Genomic DNA, 23825 nt, shown 5'->3' with positions numbered 1-23825 from the left:
TATCACTCATTAATGGCCCAGTTGAGTTTAGGTTTACTAAAATATGTTTCCAATACACCCAAGATCGATATGGGTGTTGAAGCCCTCATGGCCTGATAAGGAGATTGGCTCACCAGGCGGGTCCCTTGGTGCTACTTTTCACAGTAATTATTGTACTCGATCCCATTTGTTGCAACACTGGGGGCATTACCCCATTTGCCACACAGACACCACCAATTGTGACTTGTTCATGGCTAGACTTCCTGAGTAGCCTGTTAGATTTGCTGCTTCTCTGAGAGTAGCTAACTCTACTCCTCTCTGCCTCTCTCTGTGCCTCAGTTGTTCAAAATATTCTTGCTGACATGTGTATAGTTGGACCTTATCCCCCAATAGATTCTGTTCCAGAATGGTCTCTTCCTCAACCTACAGTTAGCCACATATTCTCTTTTCACTGTTCAGCTAGCCACGAAGCAGGCTGGCCACTAAGGAAGAGTTTCATTTATTGACAGAAAATATGTGTCTCAGGTACTGAGTTGCATTGCACGCTGTAACCATGTGCCCTTGTTTACAAGCCTTCAGTCTGTGTCAGTGTTGCTCTCTCTTTCATCAGACCTTGGGTCCTTTCTCTGCTGTGCATATTCCTGTGAAAACAAGAAACAAAGAATGAACAGACTCTGGTCACAATTAGCTCTACTTCAGAGTGCTCTCTTCTCAGAGCAGGTCTGAGTATTAACACCACTATTACCTTAACTCCGTAGCAGGGATCTCACTGCGTCCAGCACCAGGGACCAGACTGCTGCTGAAGAGCTGTCTGAGAGATTAGAAGAAGTAGAAGAATAATAAGAAGGCACTTAATGCACTACACTACTTAACACCCTCCAAAAGCTTTATTTTTTTGATAACTGAAGTGTGTTGGAAGAGGACGATCACTGTGACATAACATTATTTGATCACAAGGGAAACACCAGTTCATTTGATAGTTGATAAAAATGCTAACATTGAAGACTGTACAAATACAATGTTTGTTTTTCAACATATACATAAATGTCACTCTTAGGTCCAAAACTCAGTTAAGTGAAGCAAAGTGGCCACTTGATTTGGTGTTGAAAGTGAACTGACAATGTCTCAGAAGTGTGCAGTATTGTTATTAATTTAATGTTCAGAATATTTACAGTTTGTTCCAGTGAATTTCTACCTTCCTAATTGAACTAGGCTTAAACAGTGAGGCAGCTGCCACGCTGTAGTCCTTTTCCTGGTACTCTACCTTAGATCAGCTCCAGAGGTAACAAACTGGAACAGTTTTCTTTCAGAGCAGAAAATCCAACTGTGCCACAATTTGGGTCGAGACCAGATGAATTCCTTTTATACCAGTGGAACTACAGGTTCACTTACATTTCCAAAAATATCACTTTTTCTCTGCATAGCTCCAAGTTGTCCTAATCTTTCAACTCACCATATGGACAAGAGCCATTCCATTTCTCTTTCTTTCCATGTCACTCCCTTGCTCATTTCATCAGGTTTTTATCATTTTTTGCCCTCCACACTACAAACATCAGCTCTTCTCGTACTCGCACACACATGTATTGCTTTCTTGTGAACACTGATGTGCCCGTAGTTCTTTGCCAATGACGGGGTGGGAGCATGTCATGCCCAGTGTCAAATTACATAAGACAGCTCAGCCTATACACTTGACCACACTGGGCAAAGCAGACCAGTGTTTTCCACTGAACGATGGCGGTTTTGATTGCGCATACGCTAGGCGTCACAGGCATAGCTGTCAGTTGTTCTCTAATGTGTGTGGAAAGGTGATATGTGGCAGCACTCTGACAGAGGAAGGTCGTATGTCATATGGAAGACAGGAGCACATGGGTGGAACTGTACTGCAAGCACTTGCTTTCAGGGGTGGGTATGGAGAACCCTTGGGACTGGTTCTAGTTCCAGCCAGTGGAGCATTGTACTGCAGGAGCAGGCTGAGAGGAGTCGAGTACATTGCACAGACGGCTCTGTCTTTCTGCCTCATTGCTCTTTCCTTGCACCATGCCAGTCTGTCAGGAGGGCTGGCTTTTTATAACCACAGACTTTGCAATGCTAGCAATGTTGAACTTGTCTTGTGTAGCAGGGTGTTTGTGTATTTATGTGTGTGTGTGTGTGTGTGTGTGTGTGTGTGTATCCCCCTGTTTGAGGTGAGCTAGAAGTCAAGCGGGTAATAGAAGCTCACCTCATGCCCAGGAGATGCCCCTTATTGGACAATTAGTCAAGCTTTCACTTGAAGTGTTCAGATTTAGCATGACAGTCTTTTCAAGGCCACGATGAGGCTGTTTTTAAATTCATCCAATAGGCCTTTCCTGGGCTGATCCAGAGGACTGCAGTATTTGCAGGAATAGTGAGATGTTGAACAGTCCTTGTTGATGTGGTTTGTGGTGGATGGATCAAAGCCATTTAATAATTTCTACAGGGGCTGGCTGAGTAGCATCAGATGGTGTGTCCATAATCTGCTAGACTCTTGCTTGCCATGCAGATTGATAGACAGATGGATAGATGGGTATCCCATTGACAGAGTTGTTCATGTGGATGGATGGGCTCATTTTATGAACCGTATACGTCAAATGAAAGGGTAAGTGCCTTCCCCTTTGCTGAATCTCTGTTTTTCCGTTGTTTAATGTGAGATGTTTGCACAAACAACCTCTTCTGGATGTTTGCGATTTCTACACGTTGTTGGCAATGGCTAGAGTCTGTGCTCTGGCCCCTTGGCGGGACGCTGTGCTCAGTGCTCTCGGCTCCGGTTGCAGTAGGCGGTTATATGGCTCTGTTTCTCCAGAACGGCGCACAGGGCAAATTCAGCGAGAGAGGAGCAGGGCGTCTCTGCTGGAGCCGTGCTCTCAGGGGGCGGTTGGAGCGCACAGGCGCTCATGTGTGCTCATGGGGGCTCTGGAGATGCTATCTCACTTCCTGGCTTTTCGGATTGAAGACAAATGTGGCAACGGCTCTATCCCCAAGCTTCCTCTGTTGCTGCGCGTCCTGTCCATAGAAGCAGAAAGCACTCCGTCTTTAGTGATCCATCTGTCAGTCATTCATATAACCCTGTTATCTGCATCAAAATGTTACGCCAGTGTATATACATGTACATAACAAAGAGGGACACTTTCTGTAGGCTACATAAATTGATTGGTTAATGTGTTACTTTTCCAATACGTAGTTTGTCTGTTAGTAAACAGATTGTGGAAGCTATAAAATCTTTGTTCAGTCTTTGTTCAATTGATGGCATTCGCAGGGGCATGATATACAGAAAAAAAATGAAATTAGTACAATTTTGTGTGGGGCTGAATGCTTAACACCTGCATTAAAAAATCATGCTGTATCACACTGACAGGCCAGGTAATACATATGATGCAGCACAAGGGAAACTGCCAGAATCCAAGCTCATTTCATATAGCCTCTGGCCCAAAGGCATCCTGAACCACTGACTGCAGGACTGTCATGCATTTGCCCATGCTTCAGATCATTATGTGCGTGCATGTAGCCAGCACCATGTTTGTGCTGGTGGCCGAACTTTCAGGTAAACTGAGATCATTCAGATGCGCACCTGAGTTGCATGCAAAACTGAAAGTGAAAATGAGTGAACGTATTACAAGTGTTACACATGTCGCATACAAGGTGGGGGGTGGCAGAATCGATTATGCCGAGGCTTAGAGGACCATACAAGTTTTGAAATCTAAATCTATATGTGGCCATTATTATTTAGTGTTGTACTACCTGGAGTAACATATCTATTTTTTCCACTAGGTTTCTCAGATCTTTATAACCTATGGAATGTAGCCCCAGCCCAATAAATTCCTCATCTTCCTCTTGTGTCCAACATGTGTTACTGTGTATACACTATATGGACAAAAGTATTCAGACGCCTGACCATTACACCAACAGGGACTGTAATGACGTTGTATTCAAATACATATACTTTAATATGGAGTTGGTCCCCCTTTTGCAGCTATAACAGCTTCCACTCTTCTTGGAAGGCTTTCCACAAGATTTTGGAGTGTTTCTGTGGGAATTTGTGCCCATTCATTCTGTATAGCATTTATGAGGTTAGGCACTGATGTTGGACGAGAAGGCCTGGCTCGCAATCTGCGTTACAGTTCATCCCAAAGGTGCTCGATGGGGTTGAGGTCAGGGCTCTGTGCGGGCCAGTCAGGTTCTTCCACACCGAACTCATCAAACCATGTCTTTATAGTCCTTGCTTTGTGCACTGGGGCACAGTCATGTTGGAATAGAAAAGGGCCTTCCCCAAACTGTTGCCACAAAGTTGAAAACATAGAATTGTCCAAAATGTCTTGGTATGCTGAAGCATTAAGATTGCCCTTCACTGGAGATAAGGGGCCTAGTCCAAACCCTGAAAAACAGGTGTGGCCAAATACTTTTGTCCATATAGTGTATGTGTCAGTGCCTCCGTCTTGCTGCCAGTGTCTTTCCTCGTTCACTGCATCCCCACCGCTTTTTGAAGGAAACAGCTGCCGACATTGGGGGGGAAAAAAATGTTACGTGGTAGTTTTTTGATCGTGCTGTGAAACCTGAAAAACTGAAAACAATTTGAATATTTTCACTTGCTGAAGAAGGCATATGATGAAACACGTCTTTTTTGCGTATTGCAGAAACGCCTATAAGTACATGAGAGTAACACACTCTGCTAACTGTTGAGTGCTGGCGTTATGATTCACTCTTAACTTCGGCACCAGACAAGGTACATTAGAATTTTATCCTTTTTTTGACGAGTTGAGTATGTTTGTGATAATTTCTGGTGAAAAATGTTCAATTAAATGAGTTGCTCATAGGCTCATTGGCAGCTGACACCCTACGCTGTTAAGCTGAAGTATGATTTTAGCACGCACATACTGAATTTCAGCATTTGTAGGAAACTTGTAATGGCTATTATCAGGTCTAAATCTGAGGTAAAATCAGGCCATGTTCTAGGTTGAAGGTGATTGAGGAGATTATGGTTCAGGCAGTCAGAAGCCAAATTGACTCTTTCTTTGTCAGGGCCAAAGAGGAGCTGCACAAAATTTACCATTTTGTGGAGACAATACAAATTAATTTTTTAATCTATTGATTCACTCTCTTAATGTCTTCACTGCAGTGCTACGCTGTTAGTTATGAATACAGATTCGTAGGCCATTTTGAAAACTCAGTTTGTCATACCCAAGTTCATTTGGGGAAATAGTGTTGTTTTGGATTGCTTTTTCAAGGTGACTGCGGCTTCATGTTTGTTTATGCTAGAGGCACGCTGAGAGAGGACTCCGTTTGACATCTAGCCACGATTACAGGGGACATTTCCCTGTAGCATCAGCTGAAAGGCAAACTTTTGAAAGTGACTGTGTGAGAAATTGTGCTATTGATTGGTTTCCTCTCCAGTTTCTATGAATTGAAGGGTGTGGAGCTGTGGTGGGTTGAAGGTCACAGTGAAGTAAGGGGTGGTGACTTAGGCTAGAACCTCAGTTCCTGGTTTAGTCTGGATCACTGTCCCTGAAATGCTGAGACCAGCACTGATCACAGCACTGTCGTGACCAGCACAGAGCTCCCTTACTTTGCTTCAGTGTGCATGTATTTTCAAAGGCTAAAGACGCCTGGTGCAGGTCAGTGTCTGTCGGGTAGGACTGAGTTTTAATTGCTGTTGTGTCTTAACTGGACTTAGTGGAACCACCAATACCGCAAATGGCATTTGCTTAAATATTTTCCATTCTTGGAACCGGTTCCCCCTCCTCCCACTGAAAAACAAAACCCACACAATTTATTTCCTGACAAAATTGGGAGAGAGTGTCACTTTCTGTCGAGGAGAAACTAGTTGCATCAGCAGCGTGAACAAATGGTGCTTAACCCAAAAAAAAAAAAAAACACACACTGTGTTCCTGTCTCGCCCTCAGAGTGTGCTTTTTTTATACTTGGGGCACAGTGTGGACAGCTGGTGCAGATAATGGGGATTAGATGCTGTGTTGTGCACTTCTTAATAAGCACTATCAAACTTGATGCTGTGCGGGCAGAGGATCACCTCACAGAGGGTGTTACACTTCCCTGCTGAAGGAGGAGGACAGTCTAAGAAAAAAAAAAAAATGCGTGGCTTTTCTGTCCTTCTCTGAGGTGGCAGGATAAACGGATTAATCTGGTTTGACAGAGCGAGTGTCATGGTGACCCGGATTAGATTGTGACGCTGGTGCCTGGGTGCTGAATGTGTCAGACAGGGAGTCCTGGGCTGACACTGTGTCCATGCTCCTGCGTGCTCCACATGCTTTATGTTTCACCCGGCATCTGTGAGTGACACTCCCGAGTCGCGCCACAGCGCCCAGCGACCGAGGCGTTCGCATCCCTACAGCGCCCTTCTAAACCCGTCCCTTGTCACTCTTCAGATACGGGCTGCGGGTCAGGCCGGCACGGGGCGTCACGAAAGCACTTGCGCGCGGCGGGGTTAGGTGACTCTAAGGAGCCCTCTTTGCCGTCCCCCGGCAGAGCCGCCGAAATTTGCTGCCGCACCTGTCCACATGAGAACCGTCAGGTGGTTTGTTGCCGTTGGGCCCACCCACCGATGCCTCTGATTCATGCTCACATCAGCCGGCCCACACCGTAAGCCATTCACAGCAAAAACAGGCGTGTTTCATTTGATCGAGCCCCCAGGGAAAATGAGTCATCGTGATCTTTTATTGTTGTTGCAGCTCCTCCTTTGCAACAAAACATCAGAGTACATGGAAAAGGGGGGGGGGGGGGGGGTGGTCAGCATTGATGGTAAAACTGTGGTCCAGTTGGCCACCCACCCTGGTAGGAAATCTCTCACCTGAGTCATGCATTGCAATAATAAGGGAGAAAAGTGACTTATGGTGAGGCTGGTTTTGTTGTTGTGTTCTGTGGTCTGTTCTTTGCATCATTTATGGTAAGGCTTTATCACATGTAGAATAAGTGCTAATCCCAAGTGCTAAAGTGCGGTCAATGCCATTTTTCCACTCCTGAGTTTCTTCCTTTGTGGGGAGCCTACTCTGATCGGCTGAGACTTATTTCTCTGCACAGATTATATGCTGTGTATAATATACCTTAGCTTTGTTTCCTGTGATAAAACGGATTTTATTCATTGCATATGCTTTAAGTGCTAGCTCTAAACACAAGATACCTGTCTCTGCTTTAGATATACAGTGCATATGGAAAGTTTTCAGACCCTTTCAAGTTTTCCACATTTTGTTATGTTTCAGGCTCATCTTAAAATGGATTCAGTTCATTTTATTCTCATCAGTCTAAACACAATACCCCATAATGACAAAGCAAAAACTGTTTTTGGAGTGTTTTGTGAATTTATTAAAAATAATAGACTGATGAAAAACTGAATCAACTGTGAGACCTTATATAGACAGGTGTGTGCCTTTCCTAATCATGTCCAGTGAATTCAATTAGGCACAGGTGGACTCCAGTCGAGTTGTAGAAGCATCTCAAGGACCATTGATAGATGAACCAGAGCTCAATAACAAAGGGTCTGAATACTTATGTAAATGGGATATTTCAGTCTTTTATATTTAATAAATTTATAAAACACTCCAAAAACTGTTTTTGCTTTGTCATTGTGGGGTATTGTGTGTAGATTGATGAGAAAAAAATGAATTGAATCCATTTTAAGATGAGTCTGAAACATAACAAAATGTGGAAAACTTGAAAGGGTCTGAAAACTTTCCGTATGCACTGTATGTACATTATATATAAATAAGTTCTAACAGTCACATCACCATGCATATTTTCCACACAGTAAAAGTAAGTTCTATTTTGCTGCTGCTCTCACACTGGAGTGAAGCTTATCCTCTCCTGCAATTAATGGTTCAGTGTTTTTGACTTTAGTTTTCGAAAACATTTGTGTTAATGCAGGGTGTTACATTCTCAATATGGGGGAGTTACACAACGTAATGGACTACAGGTGAGTTTTTTTTCTGTTAAAAGGCATTTGTATGTTAACGCAGAAAATGTCAAAGACTAAAATGGGCACACCACAGCGATCCAGTTGCAGCACTTTATGTGAAAGAAATCCATACAGCAGCAATTATCCTGTAAGTGGATTTCTTACAAAGATGACAGTCGGTGCTTCTTAAATGACAGTTATGCTGCCTGCTGCACTGTGTTTATATGCGTTGCTGTTGAAAGCACTCACTATCGAGCTGCACTTCCCAACATTTTATGTTCGCCGCTCAGGATTGTTAATGTGCTTGCCCTGACACATGGAGCAGAGCACGTCCAGTGCACGATATGGGATGCTGATACTTCATTTTCAGGTTTTGGTGGTCCCATTTTTTTAAGCGGAGTGATTGATCTGCTTCCAGTGAGTGGGTTGGTCCAATCAGAAAGTAAAATGAGGCTGTATGTTGTAGGAGTGACATGATTTCCAAGTGCTGTTTGCACATTGAAGGCTGTAGTACAGTATGAAATCTGTGTCATATATCCATGGGGCACCAAGCAAATGGCTTGTTAACCAACATGAAACCACGCACATTTTTCACCGTGTTTCTCTCCTGGATGAGGGTGATAGGCTAGCAGATGCGAAAGCACCCCGAGGCATGGTCCACATGCGTACCATCCGGCTCGTTTTCGCTTTCTGTTGTTGCCCGGGGTCTTTGTTTGTCTGCATGCACAAGGTGTTTGAGTTACAGGTATGCGCCCCATCTTAATGAAGAGTTTTCTGCTCTAATATGAGAGCACACAGGGGCCACATCTCATGACTCCCTGTTCCAAACCTGGAAGAGCAGGAGCTCAACAGCAACAGCGGCATGTGATTATAGCTTCATTACCTACCAGGCTGTATAGACTTATGCAGAAAGTTGTAATAAAAATCTTTTCTGTTGGGTTGTTTCATTTTACATTATACAGGTGTTAATGCTATGGAAGGATTTCTCTTTCAGGTACCTTTAGAGGTATTTGTCACAGTTTTAAACATTTATTTATCTTCTTCAAAATCTCATTTAGCTGAAGGAGAAAATGGAAAAGGGGAAAACAACTGGGGGGAAAAATGGAAAATGCGTTAAAATTCCTAAAGCAATGGAATTTGCCATTTTAAAAATGTGGGGAAAATCGCCCTACTTTTTTTCTGTGATGTCTGCCATGACTCCCTCAGAAAGTCCACTGATAATAGATCTTATCAGCCTCAAACACAAAACACTCCTTTTGTGTATTTTTAAAGTTTTGCATTCCACTCCATGGTTGTGTCACCTGCGGTTCATGTAAAGGAGATAACACAGCGCATGGTTAAATGGGAGAGAGTCTGACTGCAGAGGGCCCTTGGTGACAGAGCAGTGAGTCAGGGGAGGGGGGGAGTGGGCATGCCACAGGGGACACGCGTGCACATCACCAGTGCCTGCCCACAAACCACCTCGCAGGCCCGGCCGTCACAACGCTCGCAGAGAAGCAAGGTAAATTCCACAGGACAAAAAAAATGAGTCAAAATTAGAAGAGCCACGCTCACAGGGCGCTCCCCTGTCCAGCACACGTCGTCTTTTCTGTGGAAACAAATTCTAGCGCCCATTCGCATGTTGACATGCAGTGATCCTAAATGAGTGGTGTGCACCCGTCAGGGGTTCACAGTCATTCGTTTTGGCGATTCTTAGTGTTCCGTTGTGCTGGTTTTTGAATGATGTGATATCTCTTGGTGAATGCCAACAGAAGAGGCAGAAGAGACACAGGGGGTTAGGGATGACCAAATGGCAGGAGAGGAACGGAAGCAGATTTTTGGCTCTCGCTTGGCTTTTCAGCCCCGCCTCATCCAGTGATTGAATTAGCTTGATCAACTTCCTACTGGTTTGCTGGGTCGCAGAGGTTTAGCCTGAATTCAGGACATCTCACACTGGAATATGTCTGCTACTGGACTGGTAAAGTCTTACTCAGAAACTATGTGTTGTTGCTAGGGTTCTTCGATAATAACTCTGCTTCTGCTGAACTGAATGTGGGTGTGCATGACAGATGTTTGACTATATTTGTATTAACAAAATGAAACCTTTCTTGATCACTGCTTTTAAGGTATGCATGGAACAGTGGCAAGGGCGTGTGAGATGAGTCTGTTTGAGTAGGCCTAAATCCTCAGTGGGTCAGACATTGCTTGTGGACAGCTTGTGCAACTTTGCTATGGTATCCCACAGAGTGTGTACTTGGTGTTCCAATTTGAGCTCAAAACATTATCAGCTAAATTGAAATTGAAATCTCCTCCTCTCAAGCAGACATCTCAGTGAAGGAGTCTGCGGCTGTGTGGTAGCTATACTGTGTGTATGTGTGTGTGTGTGTGTGTGTGTGTATGTGTGTGTGTGTCAGTGGTGAGAGAATTTTTGAATATGGAGGTACTTGACATCTAGAGCACTGAGCCAGTTACTGGAGTCAAGGATTGTTTGTTCATTTATTTAACTACCTGTATAAACGAGCTAGGGTGGCTCTTATTAGTATCTGACCTGAGCTGTCAGATCAAATTGACTTGGATGGATCACTGCAAAACTTGCGGATGTGTTGCAAAATATCAGACTGTCTCTTAGGGATGGGTTTGATTGCTGGGACAAGATGAAAAATACTCAGTTATTGAAAAAAGCAAAAGTTGCAGTTATGGATGAAGATGAAATAACCCGAGAACTTGTGAATTTGACAATTTAATGGACAGAGCACCGGGTTGTCATCAAGCATTTAAGACAGTTGAATATTGTAGAGTGATGCATTGGCAGACAGTAAGCCCAATTGCAGTAGCTGTGGCAGCAGTGATTGATGCGATCAATGGCTGTTTGTTGTGCTTTATCCTTAACAAAAGCAGAAGCATGTGGATTTCTGATTAAGGGTTAAGTAATGTTGGATGTGCTGGTATTTGTTGACGTTTATGGCTAAGTGAACTCCACTCTCACCAGTAGTTTTGAGCTTGGACAGTGGCCTCTGGCTGTTTTTCCCCCTCGGGAACCCTCCTTTGCAGATACTCTTTGAAGTAGTGATCTTGAGTCATTGTGGATTTGAACAATCCTTAAAATGGCGGATGTGATTTGGAGCCCAGCCAACCTCCTCTTTAACAGCCGCTGGTATAAACTACTGTCAATTGAGCTGTCACCACAGTCTCCACTGGCTGTGCCTGTATGACACAGCAGACCCTGTGCTGTGCATCTTTGCATTCTTTCACAGTTTACCTGATGGTTGTCAGATAATTACCATCTCAGTTGCTATTTGAAAGCACTTGCACACAAGCGGAGCTGGACCACAACTTGGTGATTAGTGGTTGTCCAATTTACTGTCCACCTGATTACATCGGCTGATATTTTTGCATTTCCCACGTTATCAGTATCCCTTTAAATATGCTGATAATGGGCCAGTAATGCTTCCCTTTCCTCATACTATGACTGGCACTCCCAGGGGCATTATCATCTGCATTGTTTACTCAGCCTAACGTTATCAGTCATGTGACCTCAACCACAATCCATTGGGTCCCAACCTGACAATGGGGAACGCTTATGAAAGGAGCTGAAGAAAAACCCCATGTCTTTTGTTTACAGTCATCAGTAGCAAATCAGTAAATTCAAAAATTAATTCAGGTTTTTAAACGCACAGAATTGAGATGCTTATTTGGCTGCATAGGTTACATAATGTTAGCAGCTTGGGTATTTTTGTTTTACTCAGTAGCTAATAGTTGCTGTTTTGTTTTATTTTGTTATTGTTTAGATAATTAATTAACACAATTTTGATTAGTTGATTGTAATTACTTGTACTTAATTTGATATAGCTTGCTTAGAAGCCACCTAGTTGCTCTGTCAGGCATTAGGAATAGCCAGTAGGCTAGCCAGTAGTCTGATCGCAATTATTAAATAAGGCTGTTTTGCACCACTTTGTTTTCAGAAATTATTTGGAACAATAAATGGAAGCCATCATATTGGCTGATTTTGTTCAGCTTTTCTGTTCTACTTTCAGCCCGAGGTCCCATTGCTAAGGCTGAGATACGAGTAAAAACAATTATTGTTCTTCTCCACTGTACTGTTGGGTACCACCAATGATGCTTTGCTTTCTCCTCTATTACTAATAACTCTCTGCTGCTTTTACTTGTACCACAGCCAGTACCACTCCTTGTACCCCTGGTTATTTGCAGTGCTCCTCCTGTCCTACACTTATATTGCACCTTCTTGTGTCACCTGTGCCAGTTGAGCCCCCTTGGTGGCAAAGTGTACTGAAACAAGTACGAAAGATTGGAAAAAGCCCTGTACTCACAAACACCAGGTTGAAGTCATTCTGCATTTGTGATCAGGTGCAAAAGTGGCTAAATGTCACTATCAGCATTGACCCTTAAAAACACACACACACACACACACACACATCGGACATCCCCTTGGATTCATAGCATTCAAATCAGTTTTGACAGTTTGATGATGATAACACTGGGGGACTCCCAAGTGGCTCCGTTGGTTAAGGTGATCACTGTGAACGCAGACTCAGTCCTACAGCTCAGGCCTGCAAGACTGAGCTGTCAAAGTATAAGTGTCTGTAATGGTGGACCACGATCAGCTGGCTTTCACCGGCCAGGAATCTGACGGTGCACCGCTCTTTGCACACTGCAAATCACTGGGTACCTGTGAGACCTCAGGCAGATAAGCCCATCCTCTGTTTGCCATTTGCTGCCCTGGTGCATTGTAGGACTTGTAGTTCAGAAAGTCAAGGCTGGCGTGTATGTAGTCGCTATACTCCTGGGTGAGCGCGGAGGATGTTGTGACGCTCCCAAAGTTAGTGATGAAAAGGAGAGGGGGGAAATAAGAATAATCATAATGTTGGGGTTTCTGTTTCTCTTTGCCTTTGTCATAAGTATGTTCAAACCGTGAACGGATTTCAGGGGTGGTGGGGGGGGGGGGAGCACTGAGAGAGCACCGAGAGAGCCCAGCAATAAGCCGTCTGTGCAGCAGACTCCAGCAAGTTGCTCCTGTCAGTGTTCATCAGCCAGCCGATCAGTCAGACAACCTGTTTTTCACCTCATAGCAGGGAGAGGGCCACGGCAGTGTGCCGGGCAAGTCACGTTGCAGCTGAAGGGGAGGGGGGAGAGCTGCGGCTCACTGCTGGGCCGAAGTTTACTTTACCAAGTGAGAGGCCCTTGAACAAATGCGCGTGCTCGCCCTTTTGTAAAGGACAATCAAAAGCACAACAAAGAAAACAAGGGGATCGATACAATGTGACAATTCCTGTTAGCGTCACTCTTCTCATGCAGAAAGTCTTAATTACAGAACCCAGGGTAAAGAGAGGGAAAAGGGCCATTGCGTAATCAGTCTAAAACCTCTGAAACTTCCTTTATACCGTTCTTTTGTGGTTGTTCTTCTGAGGTGCAGTAGAAAGAAAAGCAACTGTCCATTGTGCCTGTTATTAAATAGAAAAAATGTGGCCCAGCAGTCCTAACAAACTTTTAAGTATTTGTTCACTCAGCTGGTTCTTGGGATGATTATAATTGTAAAATGGGTAATTGATGGTTCGCTGATTGCAGTCTGGAAGGTTTCAGGGCTTACTCCTTATGTAGTGTCAATGTTAGCCTTCACAATATTCAGCTTAAGTTTGCATTTGTGACTATGATAACATGTCATGTTTTATTTTTTTCCCGTAACGGTTTCACTTTTTGAAGCTGCGAAGGATTTTTTTTTTTTTGTCCACCAGTGTAGCTGACTGTACGAAACAGAGGTCAGAGAGTGTGTGTAGTGGGCATGCACGCTTGTGTGTGTGTGTGTGTGTTTGTGAAAGAAAGGCAGGCAGGCAGGCAGGCTCCTGGGGGATGAGTGCGTGCTTGTTACCTTTGGACTCGGAGGGAGACAGAGAGAGGCTGAGTGTGTTGCCTGCGCTGCTGCAGCTGCCGATTCTGTGGTTTGTTTGCAGGACGTCTCTCTGCTCCTCCAGGCCTGCGCAGCAACACAGGCAAACGCATGTGCACAGAGTGAGGCAGTTGTCCAAACACACATGCATGCGCGCACATACAGTACACACGCGGAGAGAGCAGGACAATTCCCATTCATTTATGAGGTGGCAAACAAGCCATACACATGGGGCGTACACGAGGTCTGAAAATAAGGAAGTCGAACACGACAAATCGTAACCTCCCCTAACGGCAAGTCAGTTTGACCTTTGGGCTCACTTCCACACTGATATTTTGAGCTTTTCTAGTTTGCAATTCCACAAACAGAAGTGTTGACTCTGATGCACCAAATCATTTTCAAGGAAATTGATTTAGATTTATCAAAATACAGAAGTCATTAGTATACCATTTGTTATTTCAAGTCAAATTTGTAGATTTGGTGTAATGGTTTGGCTGTAATGGCTTAATGCACTTGTTAACTTTACCTGATAGTTGGTACCTCGCCTAGCCAACCTTTGGGACTTTGTCATGCAGTACTTCTAATATTGTTGACTCTGTATGGTTTCTTGCTTGTGTTGTATTGCACCTCACTTGAAAGTCGCTTTGGCTAATGAACATTTGCCAAATGAACAAATGTAAATGCAAACGAATAAATGTAGATGATTAAAATGCTTGCTGTTTTTGGTACTTGTAAAGATTTAGGTTTTTCAGTGAAACCTCACTGGTTTTTCTGTTTGGAATTCCATGTGGCAGTATTTGCATTCATGAAAGGTTCCTTACCTAGCAGCTGCCTGGGTTTCAGGTGCTGTTAGCCAATGATATTTGTGTGGAACAGGTTGTACCTGTATTGCTGAAGTCGCAGAGAAGGTACAAGGATTTCATGGGGGTTATCTGGCTCTATCTAGACTACTCAGAATTTACAACATAATTGTTTTTTAAGTGGTTTGTTTTGGTTATATATATAGTGGTGGGGTGGAAACGGTGTTAAATTAGATTACAGTGGAATACATATTTGGCTTCCCTGAGCATCTTGTGTGAACCTGAGTCCCTTCAAGTTTTCTGTTCCACCGAATCATACCTGTTATTCATGAGATGGGCATTTGAACTGGGCGGAAGTACAGGAGATACCCCACATCCTGTTTCTATGAGAACGAGTTTGTTCCCATTGTTCTTGGGTGTGACCTTTGACCCGTTTGACTTTGAGGCCTTCAGTTTCAGTCTGAGTCGTTGCCCTCAGGCTCCTTCCAGCGTTTTATGAAATCACGGATGATAGACGTTTGTGCTTCAGCTGTGCCACTGACCTCCTAGTATTGACGAATGTTTTGCGACTGTTCGTTCAGCTGTACCCTTGTTGATCTTAAGTGAGCTTTCAGCCGCGGGTTTGCTGAGCATGTTGACGTACTTAGCTTGGCTCGCTCAGCAGATCTGTATCACAGCACGGCACCAGATACCGCTCAAGGCCAGGCTCATGTTAGTAAGTGTCTCTCTGTGGCGGCCGAACCTGTGCGCGTGCACGCTCGTGCGAGGCCCGCGCGGGAAAGTGACCAGGCCCGTCGTTTATACAGGAGTGTGAAGCTGTGTGTTGTCTGACACCGTAGCGATGTTCAGGAATGTGCTATCAGGGACAGCCCCTCTCTAATCCCCAAGTCTCCTCCCCGCAGCCTTCCAAACTTTTCCTCAAAGGGCTGAGGAAGGGGGGGGGTGGTTGACATGGGGGAGGGGTTCAGGCCAGTCACGTGGCTCCAGGCTCTCTCCATTTGGGTTTGTGAATGGTAGTAGCAAGGAGCACCAATGGTCCCGCACTGTGCACTCTGTTGAACTTTGCAGCTTTGCTGCTCCTGGTCAGGGCTGAAGGGCTGGTATCACATCTCTAGGAGCGCAAAAAGCATTCAGAAAGGTAAGTCATCTCTTTTTCCCCCTGTCACATGGACTGTTTGTCTGGATTCCCTCCTCCTTGGGAGTTTGCAGTGGTCAGGTGTACCTTGCATATAGCTGCCTGGTGCATATGTGGATGAGTTGGTGCCATTTGGAAGACAAGAGCTTGAAATGGTTTGTGGAATTTTTTTTTTTTTTGAGACAAACTTTGCTGTTTTTTTCCATTGAGCTAATGGAGAGGTCTGAGAGTGTGCTGGAAATGGTGAGGAGTGTTAGCTGGGCCTCTGGTGGTGATGTCTCGTTGAAGCTGACACTGCGGGGGAGGTGGCCAGGACAATAGGATTAATATGGCAGAGGTGACTGAGTTTGTTTTGTAGGTGCAACCCGGAATTAAGAACCTAAACAGAAAACTCCTTTTACCAGCTCCCCAGATATGTTTGCTGGAAAACTTACATTGTAATTGCTTTTTCTTAGTTGCCCACTGTGGACTGATTAAACCTACAGAAAGCTGACATCCTGGCTGATTTAACTCAGTTAAGACTGTGAGGTGCTAATGCTTACAGAATGTCTGCCAATCCATTTATCTAGTGCGCACACCATCCCCCACCCTCACCCCCCCCCCCCCCCATCTGAACTGAGGAGCCTCCAACCCTCACTCAGTGCTAGAGGCGTAAAAGCCATATCACTGCTGTGCTGACTAAAATGTGTGTGTCCCAGTTTGAACTTTTATCTGCAGTTTCAGTGGATCAGGAGGAGGCAGAGGGAGTGTGATGGATTATGGATGAAGAGAGAATCAGAGGGGGTAAAAAAGGGGGGGGGGTAGTGTGAGAAAAGGGAACTTATGGGTGGGGGGGGAAATGCTGCAGGCCAGGGGTGGGGGGGGAGGCACAGAGAAGAAGCAGTGGGGAGCAGAGAACGAGGGAGAGAGTTGTGTTCTTTCCAGGCAGGAACATTCTGTGCTGTGAACTGTTGCACTGGGTCGGTGGGTGGTTGAAGGGGGGGGGGGGGGTGCGCTCTAACACCAGTACCATCCTACTTCCTATTAAAAATGTGTTCTCGAATGTCAGTGACCACCGAATAGCAGTCGCCGCAGTGGGACTGATGTCAGTGCCGGCTGGCCTGTGACAGCGTGCTTGGGCACTCCATGCGGCATCCGGCCCTAGCCCCGTGGTGTGTTCCGCAGACTGCAGGCCAGGTGCCATTCCTGTCTCATCCCACCAGCATGACACGCATCAGGCCTGGCACATGGCTGCTAACCAAGGATCTAGACAGTGGTCTGCAGGACACTGGCTGTGTGTGTGTGTGTGTGTTGCGTTGGTAAGGCTATAAACATCCACAATTCCAATATTCACGCTCACAAGCTGATGTTTGTCACTGGAGTGGCTGTGATTAGTTCCACATAACTCACTTTATCCATGCAATTCCAGCCTGCACACACAACATTGTCTTTATGTTTGATCTTACCTCCGTCTCGTCTGTAAGGCTTAGACTGACGATCACGTTGTACATGTAATTATGCATGGTAGAGCGTGTGGGTCAGCGTCTGAGCACGTGGACATCAGTGTACTGGCTTGTCTGCGGTAGTCAAGTGGGCTGAGCTCTAAGTCTCTCCTTCTCTCTCTTTTTCTCTCTCTCTGTCCCTCTCTCTGTCTCCCTGCTGTTGCTGTCCCCTCCCTTTCCCTCCGTCAACCCACACTCTGCCTGCAATTTTCCTCCTCACACTTATTATCCTTGTAGGTGTCCTTCTCTCATAAACTCTCCTAACCCCCCACCCCCCACCCAACTCTTTCAAGCTGTAGGCTGTCTGACCCAAATCTGGGGAGAGAGTGACAGAGAAGAGACAACATGGGGGAGGGGGGGAGGAAGAGGTGAGAGGCAAAGATGTTAGCAACAAATTAACATGCCACTTAATGGCGTTCATCCCTCAGATATGGTCACAAACGGGAGCGAGAGGGAAAGAGGAATACAGAGCTGGCGGTCTGCTGAGGGGGTCAGCGCATACAGCCACAGCGGCAACACCAAAGACCTGAAAAAGGGCCCTACCCCTCACCAAATAAACTCGCCCATCACCTCACTGTTCGCGTGACGTCTGTGCAGACGGCAAATAAAGCCCTGCAGCTTTGATTTCCCATATCACGCATTTCTTTCCTCCTTTCTCCTCCTCTTTTTTTTTTTTTTTTTTTGAGTCCGTGTGCTATTTTTAGCCCTAAGCTGCTCTGGTGTGTGGGGAATCAGCGCTGCGAGGTGATGGTAGCGCGGCCCGCAGTGCCATCGAAAAGCACAAACAGCCTCTGGACGCGCTGCGGCAGTGGCAGGAGGGGGCGCGGGGTCCCGCCCGCCGGCGTGCTGCGCCACCGACGGTCTGCTTTCGGCTCTCCTACCTGATAATACTGCAAATTTGCACACAGCCCTAGTTCCAGGCAGTTTCCTCTCAGACGCAGTTTCCTCTGAAATGTCAGCTTAATTGTATTACGCACCCAAACAGATAAAGTAGATTTGCTCTTAAAGTTTGATCTTCGGTTGCCACTGGTGGAACAAGTGGAAATTTTCCAATTCTGACCTCACCGGCATTTGAGGGGTTTTTTTTGTATTTTTTTGTATTTTGTCCCTTCAAAAGGAATGTATTTATATCATTTATGTTGTTTATGTAATGTCTTAGTTTAAGGTTTTTTTTCCTGTTGGATGAACTCTCATGATGTTCATTTGGGATACGATCTGTGAAGCACTGTGTGACGGCTCTTTCGTTAAGCGCGCCATATCAAATCAAAGTTGATTCATGATTGATTGATTGCAGGTATCGAGATGGAATATCAAAAACCAGGAGAGTGCATCAGATTGTCATTGTGTGTTTAAGAAGGCAGGATTTCAGCGCTCGTCTGTCCATTGCCTCAGAGAAAGGCCACACTTTGAAGCACGCGGCTGCGTTTCATGAGTTTCATTTTGCTAATCATATGGCTGGCTCCGGCGTAGATTGCCCCTTCCTCAGTGTCCTTTTCCAGGACAGTAATTGGTTTGCTTAATTTGTTCATTTGCAAGGCAATATGGCTCAGTACATTGGAGCCCTAGCAGAATTGAATCTGAGAACCTAATTTCCCTTTTCTGGCATCTCTGGTTTCAGAGTCTCATGTAATTTCGATTTCTATTTTTAAATGAATGCAGTTCATGTGTTTATCTGGAAATCATCCACTTATTTTCTTTGTTGTATTTTTTTGCTGTGCCTTGCCATTTAGTTTCCTGGAAAATCCAGTGGTCTGCTTCTGATAGGGTAGTTAGTTTTTGCCCCCTCCTCTCTTCTTCCTGCTGTGACAGTTCTCCAAGTTCTCTCCATAGTCACTCTGCCCCTCTCTTCTAGAGAGGGTATTTATTCGACAATTATCAAGGAAGTTGACATCTGGTCAAGATTTGCTGTGAAAAATCTGGTATTTGTGCTCTCTCAATATGTCTGTGACATCTTGGTAATTTCAGGTCCTGTATTGTGAAATACGCTTTTCAGTCCAGACTGGGCAAAATATGATCTGTTCCAACCCCATTAAAGTGACCATTGATATTACTAGAAAAATAAGAAATGCAGCTTCAGCCATTTACCAAATATGTGAGTAGACTGAATATTAATTTATGCAAAAACAGTTTGTGAGTTGTTTCCCTTCCTCCGGAGTTTTAGTTTTCTTTTAAATGTGTTAAAAAGTGCACAATTTCAGCAGGATTATGGTGAGCAGTGTGGAGCTGTCAGGGGAAGCATTTGTAAAACTGGTCCCTAAAATGTCTTCACTGCAGTGCTTCCATTTATGAAGCAATACCCCTCTTAGGGATGAAATAAACGCAATGAAACCTGTCGATTGTGTCATCTCACTTTAGGGTGACGGTAAAATGGCAAATGAAGCATTGCACATAGTGGTACTTTTTGAATTTTGTCCAAGGTGATTTTTCTTGTCAGCGTTACCTTCATGTTGACCTTTGCCGTGTCTCAGAATGAAAGGGGGTCATGTTTTTTTTTTTTTGCTTTTTTTTAAGTGAATAAGTACAGCTCATCCAAAAAAACATGATTGAATATCTCATGATAAAATGTTAGAGACAGACAGGCTGCAAGACTGGCATAGGATAACCCCTCTCCGAATTGAATGTCCCTGTGGTTATCTGTTCCAGGCTAAAAGGATTATGTTCCTCAGTATACATAATATTCTTGTTGTTCTTTTGTTCCGGGCCCTTTATACAACGCGGTGTAATATGTAATCCACTGAGCACCGCTGATCTGAGAACAGGGAGTCTGCTGGGAACTTGTCAGCGGCTCATTTGGGACTAAACTGTCTTCACCTCCCCTGTAAGGCTTCTCCCAAAACAATGTCAGTGCACCAAAGGGAACCTGTAGTCATTACTTTCAAGCAAAAAATAAAGACTGAATGATCAGCCCTGTTGTTATTGCAGGTTGACTTTGAAGTGCTGTGGTTATGTAGCTGGGCTTTGAACCGCAGGGCTCCAGGATAGCGGTACTGCCCAGTGTGATGGCAAAATGCAGTTTAGGATTTGTCGTTCTGGCTCCAGTTTCATGTTGAATTTTATGTATGTGTACACTTCACTGCTAACATTTGCTTAAATACTTGCAATTTGTCACCATTAAGTAGAAACTTGTCTCAATTTTAGGCTGCCTGTTGGGTTGAGGAGGTTCGGGGCTCCACGCTGACCCCAACGCCCCTCCGATGAACCCCATCAACTCCATGAAACCTGCCCTGCCTCCAACACCACACAGGTGAGTGCACCCCTCCCCACCCTCGCCTCACTACTCACCCCCCACCTTTCATCCCTGTTCCACACAAGCTCAGCTGTCCCTGCCGTGCCCCAGCTCTGGGGATAGTCCCACACTGTCTACAGTTGGATCTAGATCTACAAGACTCGCTGTTGGTTAATTACAGTCTATGTCCTCCTTCAAAATACGCTATGCCAATCTTATTGGTTCATTGAGGGGGGTCTAATTGCGTGCTGTTGAATGTGTTGGAAAAGGATTCTGTAAAATGCTTGCTCTGCTCAAAAGAAGTGAATCTCAAATAACAGCAAGGCACCATTTTATTGCTCCATAAAATTTGAAAGAGTAGAGAAACATTGTAGAATACAGGGGGTGGGGCATCTAAAGTTGTTGTGAGTGAAATGGTGAGACGTTAAGAATGAAAGAAATCAAAAGGAAACCGGAAACAGACATGAAGGAGAGAGATACAAACTGTCAGCTTCACCCAGATGCACGCAGCTGACAGTGTGCCTTAAAAGAAGCCAACCCTGCGCAAACCGTGATTGGCTGCGCAGTATTTTGCATCCTCATGTCTTCTGTGATTGGATGCCTGGAGGCCTGGCTCAGGAACAGTGGTTTCCTGTTTGCTGAGGGGGCCGGACGTCCGTTGGGCTGAGGAGGGGAACTTGAGAAAAACCTCAGCCTCTGTGGATCCTGACAGAAGCTGAACCTGCAGCAAAGTAGAGTGCAGCACAGCTGAGCCTCCTCCACTCCACTCCCAGGGAGCTGCATTGCTCCTGAAGGTGAATGAGTTTGAAGTGCTGAATTTCCAGGGCTCTGTTGTGCTGCGAGAGCATGATTTACGATGCTACAGGGCCAAGGCTGGATCACTCTGGTCAGTCAGGTGATGCCAGGCCCTCCTGAAGGGGTCTCATTGTTTGTGTGTGGAGAGGCGGGGTATGAACATGTGTTTGACCTTTATTTCTGTGCACCAGTCCTTAGGGGACTGAGAAGGACAAGGATACAATGTAGAGGTAGAGGAGGCCTCTGACATAATCTTCACCAGCATTGTCTGTTAAGTGAGGGCAACCACTGGCCTCTCTCTCTCTCTCACACACACACACACACACACACGTGCACGCACACACACCTTCACCTTTCAGCATTGAAGTTAGCTGGGCATTTACATGTGGTTCTGTAGAGACTATTGTTCTTTCAGCGAACACTGCTGCGTCAGACTGTTTCCAGGCTGTGTGCATCAAGGCTAATTATGGAAAGCAAAGGGGGATAACTAGAGCAGTCCTGTTTAATCCAGTATGAGTTACACACGCACACACACACACACACACACACACACACACACACACGCACGCGCGTGCGCACATACACACACACCGATTCTCTCTTGGCACTACTGCTCTTATCCGTATCTAAGTAACGGCAGCGTCTCCATGGAAACGTAGTGCAGAGTACTCTGTGAGCATGTGACTAACACACAAGTAAAATTTATACACATGCACATATGTTCTTACATTCAACCATACAATGCATATTTACTCATCCTTTTAAGTTAAACCATATCATAAATAAGCATCCGTTTCATCATGCACATACTAGGGGGCAAAAATTGCAATTTTTACTCACACACACACACAAGACAAAAACCTGAAAATCCCATCACTGTTGAGGGGTTTGTGAATCCATCTGTCTCTTCCTTATATGACATGTGAAAGGGAACCGTACAGAACTGCGTCATTAGTGAGGAGATGAAAACTGTTATGTCAAGTGCTACTCCCTCCTCATTCATAAAACGGTCAGTCCTTAAAGAAATGTCTGCGGGCCCCGTCCCATAATTGTCCTTCTTCCTGCACGTCTCCTCCACAGTGACGGCTCCTACCCGTATGACCCTGTCTCCTGGCAGCAAAGCACCAATCAGCCTGCAGGTTCCCTCTCCGTGGTAACCACAGTGTGGGGGGTGACCAATCCTTCACCCAGCCAGGTAAGGCTTGCCGGAAACTGATGACTTCATCAAGGCTTGCATGCACTGGTGCTAAAAATACCCCCCTCGCTGAATCAAAGGGTTTCACACCATCATCAGTACTCAAGGTGAAGTCCCACTGAAACCATGCTCTGCTTTTCTGTTACCTGATAAAAAGTGTGAATGATGTTTAGCATTGTTTAACTTAGGACATTTAAATTAATTAAATGATTTCAATAGGTACAAATGGTCTCCAGCAGTAGCCTGGTTTTAAAAGTGTCCTTGTCAGCTTCAGTCATCCTCTGTCTTCCTGCCCTTTCTTTGTCCCCCCCCCCTTACCTGTCCTTACTCGGCCCTCTCTGCAGGTTTTGGGTGCTCCCATGGGTCCAGGTGGCAATTCTGCTGGAAGCCACATGATGCCTGGCAACAGCCCCGGCATGAACTCGCCGCAGTTCATGGGCCAGCAGGGCTACCCCGAGCCCAACAAGGGCTACATGCAGCAGGGGCTGTACGGGCGTCCGGGCGGGGGCTACCCGGCGGGGCCTGGCTACGGGGGCAGGTGAGAGCAGACTCATTCCTGTATCATGGCGCTCTCTCTCCGCCGGCCTGCAGGGAGCCCACTCCGCTGTGCGTGGGCCGGTAGACGTCAGAGCCGGTGGGTCCCGCGTCATGGCCGCGGGGGCTGCGCGCGGCGTCGGTGCCGGGGAGAGGGAGTCCCGCCCCTGCCTCTGACTCACCCGCCTGCCCGCCTGTCTCTGCGAGCTCTCCAGAGTCAGACGCTCGGCTGTGCCTCTCCAGATGGATTCATTTGCATAGCAATAAATCCTTTTGAATCGCCGAGCTGGAACACGGCGTCTTACATCAGGCCGTGCTCAATGGAACAACACTCAGCCATCTGACTGGCACAGGCTGCCTGCCCGCAGAATGGGGCCCGCAGCTGAATAATTAAACATTTTGATTCAGGCAGTTATCGGCCATCAAATTCCAATCTGCGGAACAAGGAGCATTAAAAACAGTTTGATCAAAAAATCATAACCCTTCAGCCCTTGTTGTGAATTCAGAAGCGTGTCAGGTTCATTTGCGTTAATGGCACACGATACACACACACATCGTGTTGGACTAGTGCTGACTTTCTTAGGGCAGCGGCTTGACACTGTGATGTTGTGTTACTGTCGCAAGAAGCCACTGACGCAGCCTTTGTTCCTGCATCCGCAGCTACCCTAATAATGGAGGAGGGTCTCTGGGTGTGCCGCCCCACGGTGTTCGCCCCCCCACAGACTTCACCCAGGCGGCAGCTGCCGCGGCAGTGGCTGCAGCGGCCGCCACGGCAACTGCCACTGCTACGGCAACGGTTGCTGCAATACAGGAGAAGCAAAACCAGGAGCTGAATTATGGGCAGGTAGGGCAGCCTGAACTGTAATGGAGTCAAGCTTTATGTT

General features: G+C 45.7%; 1 protein-coding gene across 2 annotated transcripts in view; it reads left to right on the top strand.

Annotated features, from left to right (window-relative positions):
* The window catches only part of LOC118776404 (zinc finger MIZ domain-containing protein 2-like), a 39626-nt gene that overhangs the window by 5341 nt on the left and 10460 nt on the right, over positions 1–23825 (top strand). For both annotated transcript variants that reach the window (XM_036526743.1, XM_036526742.1), the window contains 4 exons: positions 20330–20435; positions 22293–22407; positions 22752–22945; positions 23602–23785. In XM_036526743.1, coding sequence (XP_036382636.1) covers positions 20386–20435; positions 22293–22407; positions 22752–22945; positions 23602–23785 — 543 coding nt within the window. In that variant the 5' untranslated portion in view covers positions 20330–20385. The remainder of the gene's footprint in view (positions 1–20329; positions 20436–22292; positions 22408–22751; positions 22946–23601; positions 23786–23825) is intronic.

The sequence above is a fragment of the Megalops cyprinoides genome, chromosome 4 (assembly GCF_013368585.1).
Source record: "Megalops cyprinoides isolate fMegCyp1 chromosome 4, fMegCyp1.pri, whole genome shotgun sequence".
NCBI lineage: Eukaryota > Metazoa > Chordata > Actinopteri > Elopiformes > Megalopidae > Megalops > Megalops cyprinoides.
This window is presented reverse-complemented; position numbering and strand designations above follow the sequence as displayed.